A 9,105-nucleotide genomic window follows, 5' to 3' on the forward strand; every position below is an offset into this window, starting at 1 on the left:
TACACGGGGGGGACAGGCCTGCGTAGTCCTCGTCTATCGTACTTTACCTCACTCTCTTCTCACCCGCTGATACTTAAACAGTGAATAAAGAAGCTGTTTCTTTTGTCAGGTTAGGTTTATTTTTTTAACTTAATGTACGCTCACTTTCCGGTGTTCTTGTGCAAATTGTAGTATTTAGGATTTAACTTTATTTACTCTTAATTTCTGGTTTCAATTTCTGTTTTCTTTTTCATGATGTGCAATGCCGCTATGGTTTTTACAAATGGCTGTTTTTTGATTTTAGGCTTGAAGTAATTTTTCTTAATTTTTATATTTCTTTGTTCTGTTATGTCAGTCGTCTAGCATTTTTTTTTAATTTTTTAAATGTTTTATAAGAATCATTTTGCTGTGATTTCTTTTGTAAAACTTGCAGAATCCAGCCAAAGTTTTCGAAAGATTAATTTTTTTTTTTTTGTAATTTTAAGAAATTCAGTTCTGCTTTTTGGAGCAGCCTTTTAACTTACTATATACTTTTTTTTTTAATTTATGATTTTTTTTTGCTTTGTCATTTGTGTTTTAAAAACTAGATCTGTGTTAATATGTAATGTTTGTCTGTTGTTTTGCTGCAGGAATTGGGGGCTTTAGTTTAAAGCTGAAGATTGTGTGATATAAGGTAGTTTCACTGCATGTTGGACTTTTGAGTTTACATGTGTTCAATGGATCAACGTTTTGGTAGTATTTTTCTATGTTCTCCTGGCTCGTTTTTCTTATGTATGGATTGTTTTGTTCTCTTGTGGTGGTTTGCTTAGGTTTTATAGTTATATAGTTCGGACTTACCATGACATGCATTGTGATCTTTTGGCTGAAAAATAAGTAAATCCTTTTTTTCATCTTCTAATAGTGAGTTCTCATTTTTTCAATTGTTGAGACTTATACTAAGCTGTGTTTTGTAAGGGTTATTTAGGTTTATGGTGACTTGTAGATTCTGGTTAATGGGTATATATTTGTGTAATTTCCTGCTTGGAAATGGTTTCACTGCTTATGTGTTAAAACATGGAAATTAGTTGTACTTTTAATGAAATTGGGATATTTTTTGTTTTTAATCTTGATCTGTGTGTTTTTATTCTCTTACTGGTTTTATTGCCAGAGTAAATGAGCATTGAGTTTTGAAACACATTCAGTAATGAAATTCTTTGAATGAATGCAATCGTGCTTGCTCGTTGGTCAATAAAATAGTTGATGCTTTTAAGTAGTTTCACATTTTACTTTCTTTCCTCATTTGGGGCTTAAGTTCCGAACCATAAATTTTATGGATTATAACTGTATACTTGTTGTTCAAGCACTATTTGATTCTCTCTCTCTCTCTCTCTATTTATTTTATTTTCTCAACCAGATTTTTTTGAGCTTCTCTGATATCTTAGTACTTTCTTTAAATTTCAGTCTTTGTTGCATTGTAATTTTTCTGTTAACTTTGTTTAGATTTTTGTTGATTGGTCACTAGTTCGTTTCAATGCATTAAAATTGGCTCTTCTGAGTTTGGGTTTTAATATCAGTAACTGAATTGTGGTTATTGTGTAATCAATTTTTTTAGAATGCACCTCCTTTTTGTACTTTGCAAATTGGTTGATGATGTAGGATTATTATTTTGTAGAATTTACTGGTTTGTGACATTTCATAGTTCAAATGTACAGCCTAAATGTCAAGATGCTGCAGATATTAGCTATTTGTGACTGGAATCCTACCGAATATGTGTGCCATTACATTTTAATATCATTGAGTTTTATGACTTAGTTATCACTTGCCTTGAACTTTGAACTTAACTTTCTGAGTTAGAAAGTTATCACTCAGTGTTTGAACTGTACACATTTTCTGACTGACAAAAATCTTGTTAAAGTCTCTTTCTTCTATGAAGAGTGTAAATTTTTGTTGCCAAGCGATTTAGATGCTTGCAAAAGAGTTGCTCTTTTGTGTTGGTTAGATGTTTTGAGGGTTTTTAGCCATTCCTGGTGCCTTCTCAAGAAGTATAATAGTATGGCTCCTGTGAACCTTTTCTGATTCTTATTTGCTTTAATAATTTGTGCATGTTATTAGACTATGGCTTCACTTGAGCATGATGGAAATGGGGTTCATAAGGAGAATGAAGCCCATGAAGGAAATGGGACAGTGGGTGCTTTGCCACCTCCTCCACCTGTAATTCTACCAGATTTTGTACCAACGCTAGTGGAACCTGAACAAGTTAAGAAAAAGGTAGTGAGGGTTCCAATATCCAGGCGTGGCCATGGATCCAAAGGGCAAAAGATAACTCTGCTTACAAATCACTTCAAAGTCAATGTTACAAATGTTGACGGCCACTTCTTTCATTATAGTGTATGTCCACATTTACTTCTCTATCTACAATTCTCAATATGTTTTCTCGCTACTTGGTAAATACTAATTGCTTAATATTTTCGCTTTGGCTTATTTATTGTTAAACAGGTTTCCCTTTCTTATGAAGATGGTCGTCCTGTTGATGGTAAGGGAATTGGACGGCGAGTAATTGATAGGGTGCAAGAGACATATGATAATGAGTTAGCTGGCAAGAACTTTGCTTATGATGGGGAGAAGAGCTTATTTACTGTTGGTCCCCTTCCACGCAACAAGCTTGAGTTTACTGTTGTGTTGGAGGAAATTTCATCCAACAGGTAAATATGCTAATTTATGGCAGACAGCTTGGGTTTTTCTTTCTGTCTGGCTATGAGATTTAAGTCTCAGTGAACTTTTTGTTTCTAGAAATTATGGAAATGGAAGTCCTGATGGGCATGAAAGTCCTAACTCAAGTGATCGAAAGAGATTACGTCGCCCTTATCACTCCAAAACTTATAAAGTGGAGATTAGTTTTGCTGCAAAAATCCCAATGCAGTCTATTGCTAATGCATTACGAGGTCAAGAATCAGAGAATTCCCAAGAAGCCTTGAGGGTTCTGGATATCATACTACGGCAGCATGCAGCTAGACAGTGAGCCAAGATCTCTGTTATACACATATCTTGTCATTTTAGCACCAGTTTTTCCTATGTCTCCAACAATGCTTGAACCATTGCAGGGGCTGCCTCCTTGTACGGCAATCATTCTTCCATAATGATCCGAAGAACTTTACTGATGTAGGTGGGGGTGTTCTTGGTTGTAGAGGGTTCCATTCCAGCTTTAGAACCGCACAGGGAGGCTTGTCTTTGAATATTGGTTAGATTATTGACAATTTCTATTATGTTTATATTTTTGGTCAAGTTCTATCTCTTATCAGTTACCTTTTTTCAGATGTCTCAACTACGATGATAATACAGCCTGGCCCTGTTGTGGATTTTCTAATTGCCAATCAAAATGTCAGGGATCCATATTCAATAGACTGGGCCAAGGTAATTGTCATTTTATTGTATTTTGGCTATTTGAGCGATTTATTTATTTTCTTGATTGATTAGAATTCTTTGCTTGTTTAATTAATAGGCTAAACGAATGCTAAAGAATCTGAGGATCAAGGTGATACCCTCCAACCAAGAGTACAAGATAACTGGATTGAGTGAGAAACCCTGCAGAGAGCAAATGTAGGCTACCTGAGTTGAACTTTATACTCTTTTCTATGGTTCTTGGTTGATATTTTTCTTATTCTCATGGAGCTGTATTTTTAAAGGACTTGATTCAAAGTGGTGTTACATGTGGTCTTTGTTTTCTTCGATTGATCAAGGTTTTCACTCAAGCAGAAAAATGAGAGGGATGGGGATGGTGAATTTCAGTCCCATGAAATATCGGTTTATGACTATTTTGTCAATCATCGCAATATGGATTTACGATATTCAGCAGATGTTCCTTGCATAAATGTTGGGAAGCCTAAACGCCCTACCTATATTCCTCTTGAGGTGAGTAGATATTTTATGGTTCTGTTAACGGTTTATATAAAGTGATAGAGTGTTGCTGTTATCGTAACAAACAGGTCTTTCTTATAGTATTTTCAATTTTTGAATGTGATTGCTGCAGCTTTGTTCGTTAGTTTCCTTACAACGTTACACAAAAGCACTTTCCACTCTCCAAAGAGCTTCGCTTGTGGAGAAATCAAGGCAGAAGCCACCAGAAAGGATGAATACATTATCTAATGTAAGTGTGTTCATGAAAAAAGCTTGTCCTTAGACTTGCAATATTCTTAGTTATGTTTGTGTTTTTGTTACGTCTTGATGATTGCAGGTTCTACGAAATAGCAAATATGATGCTGAACCAATGTTACGTTCATGTGGCATTTCGATAAGTACTAATTTTACCCAAGTGGAAGGCCGTGTGCTACCAGCCCCTAGGGTATATTTCAAATGTTTCTGATTAGTGGATAAATCATTCTTTTGTTGCATTTGTTGTGGATATATATATTGATTGTCATTTTTATTTTGAATTGGAATTTGCTTTTAGTAACATCTTTCATTCTTTCAGTTAAAAGTAGGAAATGGGGAGGATTTCTTTCCTCGAAATGGACGATGGAATTTCAATAACAAGGTATTGCTGTTTCCTTTGTCTTTTGATGATTTTGATTCTCAGTGATTGTCATTTTGTTATCAAATGCTTTTCTAGAAATTAGTGGAGCCAACAAAGATAGAAAGATGGGCTGTTGTGAACTTTTCTGCACGTTGTGATATTCGAAGCCTTGTTCAAGGTCTGATAAAATGTGGAAATATGAAAGGCATTGTAAGTTTTTCAGCTTATATCAATTGGTGCCAGTGCCCTGTTATAAAAAAATTGATTGAAGTTCGTTTCTTTCCTTACTGCAGAAAATAGATGATCCATTTGATGTGTTTGAAGAGAATCCACAGCTTAGACGAGCCCCACCTATGGTCAGAGTGGAGAAGATGTTTGAGGACATTCAGTCTAAACTTCCTGGGGCTCCGCAGTTCCTTCTTTGTTTGCTTCCTGAGCGAAAGAACTCTGATCTTTATGGTTGATTTTTATCATCGGATTTGTTAGAAAAATTGTTTAAAGTATTTTATTGTTGGTCTAATGTTATCTTGATTGAATCCCTAAGGTCCATGGAAACGAAAGAATCTTGCTGAATTTGGAATAGTTACTCAGTGCATTGCACCTACGAAGGTCAATGATCAATATATTACCAATGTTCTCCTCAAGATTAATGCAAAGGTGATTATTATGTAACTACTTGTATAGACTTGCACTTTTTATAGATCTGCTTTTATTATTTCAGATATTTTAATCATTAGCTGTTGTAGTACATGGCTTTGTTATTTTGCAGATGTCCTACCTTCTAATCTACCTTTAATTGTCTTGCAGCTTGGGGGGTTGAACTCCCTGTTGGCAGTTGAACATTCTCCTTCCATCCCTGTTGTTTCCAAGGCTCCCACCATCATTCTTGGGATGGATGTGTCACACGGGTCACCTGGACAGTCTGATATTCCATCTATTGCTGCGGTACTATGTTTTTATTATTTTGTGGTTCATGTGAAATCTTTATTGATGCCAGTTTTTTTCCATATTCTGGGATTTATGTTTTTGCTTTTGTGCTGTTTGAGTTTATAGGTTGTCAGCTCCAGGAATTGGCCTCTGATTTCTCGTTACAGAGCAGCTGTACGTACACAGTCTCCCAAGGTTGAAATGATTGATTCCTTGTTCAAAAAAGTTTCTGACACTGAAGATGAAGGCATTATGAGGTGTGGTTTCTTTTGTTCCTTTTTTCTGTCTTGGTATGTGGCAATAGATTTTTTTTTGGGAGATCCTATATTGATTCTTGAAATTAAGAGTGCTGAGAATCATTTGTTTTTTTTATAGTTTCAACTCTTTTAATATAAATGTATTTAAAAGATATTATATGCATAATCTTTCTTGTCTATCAGGGAACTGCTCTTGGACTTCTATACAAGTTCAGGGAAAAGGAAACCTGATCAAATCATCATATTCAGGTAATGTTAATTTTTACAATTAGCTTTAAGGAAGAATGTTCAATGCATTTTTTGTCATGGCAACATCTCCTCTCAATTCTATGTAAAATGTAGTGAATTTGTTAGTCCTCAATAATATGAGGCCAGTTAAAATGCAAGCCTCTGAGACACCATGTGTTATGTGTTTAATGCTGGAACTGATAGTAACTTAGCATGAGTGAGTATATCTTTTTTTGTTTTGCAAAATTTTGATTTGTTTGGGTCATACCTGAAATTATGGGGGTGCTTTTTTATTCCCTATGGTGATAAACATGAGAATTGAGGTTGGACATGATTGCAACCTTGGTAAGACTCTCTGGGCTCATGGAAAACAGTGTCCAATGTCTTTCTTTTTTTTTTTTCTTTTGTTTTTTCACTTTGACGCCTGATTAATTGACTAATAATGCCTGTGTTTTCCTTCTTCCAACTTGCACTCAACATGCTCAGATATCCATCTGCTCCCTCAGTTTTAAATTTTTGGTTCAATGACTTCTTGATGTTCTAAATTAGTTATGGTACAGACATTTGGTCAGGTTTGAATCTGCATCACCCTTCTGAACTGTTATATCGTCTTGAGGCTGTCTTTTCTGATCTTCGATGGATGTTGGTTGTCTTGATTGGTGTTCCCTTCAGCACTAGAGTATCTGTCTAGTAACCTGATTCTTTTTGTCCAATTTTCATATAATTGTCAGAACTTGTATGCATCTATCTTGGCAATGTGACAAGCATTTGTTCCGGTTTGATTCTGAATTATGATGCAACCACTAATGTTTTTCTGCTTTGTGCTACTGCATATAAACTCTGCAACAAAATCAGCTTTACAAATCTCAGATGTTTATTGTGCTTTTGTTTTTGTCTAATATTAAGTTGAATTCAGGGACGGTGTCAGTGAGTCGCAGTTCAATCAAGTCTTGAACATTGAACTTGATCAGATCATAGAGGTTTAAATCCAGTGCCTTTAAATATATATTTTACATTTTTAAAATTTATAATTAATTTCTTTGGAACTAAAAAGACAAATAATTCCAGGCATGTAAATTCCTGGATGAAAAATGGAGCCCAAAGTTTGTGGTGATAGTTGCACAGAAAAATCACCATACTAAGTTCTTTCAATCTGGATCTCCTGATAATGTTCCACCTGGTATGCCTTTATAAACTCTTCACACTTAATTGTTTTACACCATTTGGTGTAACAATTGTTGCTGCCTTTTCAGGGACTATCATAGACAACAGAGTCTGTCATCCAAAGAATTATGATTTCTATCTCTGTGCACATGCTGGAATGATTGTGAGTAATTTTTACCATTTTAAATGTTAATTAGTTTGACATAGTGCAAATGATTTAACTAACCTCTGCTGCTCTTTGGCAAGTCTGTGCCTTGTAGTCTTCTGAATAGGACCATTGCTCTTATAAAATTGTGTATATGGAGTTTTAATTTTTAATTACATACTGGTTTTAAGGGTTTTTTTTAGTAAATGATGATGTGTAAAGATCTTGAATAATTTTGTTTTATTACATTGAAAATACCCATTTGTAGAGGCAGATGTTTGTAACCAATTCATTTTTATCTATAAACTTTGTGTTTATATATCACAAACACACTGATCGGATTGGATCTTTGAAGTTAAAATTTTGACTTGAATTAACTCATAGAAATATATAAGATTAATAACCTACAATGCTCTAAATCATCAAAATTCAAGCATAACGCATGCTAGATATATTGGAACTGTCAAGATGCATTTATTATGCATGCCTGATTTAGATTCTCTTGCATTAGTATCTTTGTTGCTATATTTAGTTTAGTCCTATGTTTAGAATATAAAGTCAAAGTATCAGTCAGTATTTCTCAAAGGTTTTTGTTAACCATTCAAGCTTTTGTTGGGTAACTTGTTAATGATCAGTGTTGTATCTTTATTTTTCTTCAGACATTGGATGGATTCTTATTGACTTTTGCTATTTTGTTATATTTGATATTCAGGGAACTACAAGGCCAACACACTATCATGTTCTGTTGGATGAGGTTGGCTTTTCTGCTGATGATTTGCAGGATCTTGTGCATTCTCTTTCTTATGTGTAAGTAGAATGGAACATTTGCAGTAGATGTGTCTCTATATGTGGTAACTGCTATGATTCATCTAAATAATATCCTTAAATATTGCAGGTACCAGAAAAGCACAACAGCTATTTCCGTGGGTAAGTTCAGATAACTTAAAATTGTTTATTGTCTTTATATCAGATGCCAAATTCAACTTGGTATCCGGGACTTTGTTTTTGTGCTTTAATTACCTATGAGTTTTGGTGATCCAGATCTTGATTGCTAAATATTAAAGTTAATCAGTAACATGATGTCAACCAGTGTTTTGATCGTTTGAAGATCTGCTCGTAATAATTTTGTTCCCCTTGTATGTAGTTGCTCCAATATGCTATGCTCACTTGGCAGCTGCCCAGGTTGGATCATTCGTGAAATTTGAAGACAAATCTGAAACGTCTTCAAGTCATGGTGGTGTGACATCTGCAGGGGCTGCTGCGGTTCCTCAACTGCCTAGATTGCAGGAGAAAGTATGCAACTCAATGTTCTTTTGCTGAGGCATGGCAAAGCCTTTTTCATCTGCACAAATAATAAAAGAAATATCAGTTTCTTTTAGGGTTTTCGGTTTTACTGTGGTGATGCCTAGTGGTAGCATTGTTTCCTGACTGATTTGGGGTACAAGCCGGTTATGTTGCTGCTTGACACCTTTTGTAATTATGCTAATTTAAGCATCTGATGGCTTTCGTTGGCCCTGTGAAACGGCGCATGTTTAACGTTGGATTCAATGAATTAGCATAATTTAGCTGTTTTGACGGAGCACCAAATTAAATTATTACATTTTTGAAGGTAACGCAAACATTATTGATATATGCCAATCAATATTCCTTCACGGGAACATTATTGGTGTATGATAACCGATTTCTCTCAACGTTGCTGCAGAAACTTACAACTGCAGTCACCATTAATTTCGTTTAAGAAATATAAAAAAAAATGAATAAGCTATACAAATAGGTGGTTATATGCAAGTCTGAAAACTTTGTGGAGTAATTTTCGAAGACACGAATTGTGATTAGGCGTACTACTTTTTGTGTTATGGTGCACAAACGAAAGCAATAAATTTCGAATTTATCAATTTGAATTTGAAATATAACCA

General features: G+C 34.8%; 1 protein-coding gene across 1 annotated transcript; it reads left to right on the top strand.

Annotated features, from left to right (window-relative positions):
* On the top strand, positions 1 to 8,768 carry LOC123226183 (protein argonaute 4-like). Its single transcript, XM_044650698.1, has 24 exons — positions 1 to 109; positions 609 to 652; positions 2,071 to 2,346; positions 2,455 to 2,660; positions 2,749 to 2,973; positions 3,060 to 3,196; positions 3,272 to 3,369; positions 3,458 to 3,555; positions 3,696 to 3,867; positions 3,986 to 4,102; positions 4,190 to 4,297; positions 4,427 to 4,489; positions 4,565 to 4,678; positions 4,762 to 4,927; positions 5,013 to 5,125; positions 5,276 to 5,413; positions 5,522 to 5,652; positions 5,836 to 5,901; positions 6,797 to 6,860; positions 6,949 to 7,060; positions 7,134 to 7,207; positions 7,902 to 7,996; positions 8,085 to 8,116; positions 8,334 to 8,768. The coding sequence occupies exons 3-24, from the start codon at positions 2,074 to 2,076 to the stop codon at positions 8,507 to 8,509; spliced, it is 2,778 nt and encodes a 925-aa protein (XP_044506633.1). The 5' UTR covers positions 1 to 109; positions 609 to 652; positions 2,071 to 2,073; the 3' UTR covers positions 8,510 to 8,768.
* Positions 8,769 to 9,105: the final 337 nt, after the last annotated feature.

This window comes from Mangifera indica, chromosome 9 (genome assembly GCF_011075055.1).
Source record: "Mangifera indica cultivar Alphonso chromosome 9, CATAS_Mindica_2.1, whole genome shotgun sequence".
Taxonomy (NCBI): Eukaryota; Viridiplantae; Streptophyta; class Magnoliopsida; order Sapindales; family Anacardiaceae; genus Mangifera; species Mangifera indica.

Excerpts from the sequence above, each read along its gene's own strand:
- LOC123226183 (XM_044650698.1), top strand. The coding sequence starts at position 2,074 with ATGGCTTCACTTGAGCATGATGGAAATGGGGTTCATAAGGAGAATGAA. Across the intron at positions 3,556-3,695 it reads AAACCCTGCAGAGAGCAAAT|GTTTTCACTCAAGCAGAAAA; the intron begins GTAGGCTACCTG and ends CGATTGATCAAG. Across the intron at positions 4,298-4,426 it reads GTGTGCTACCAGCCCCTAGG|TTAAAAGTAGGAAATGGGGA; the intron begins GTATATTTCAAA and ends TCATTCTTTCAG.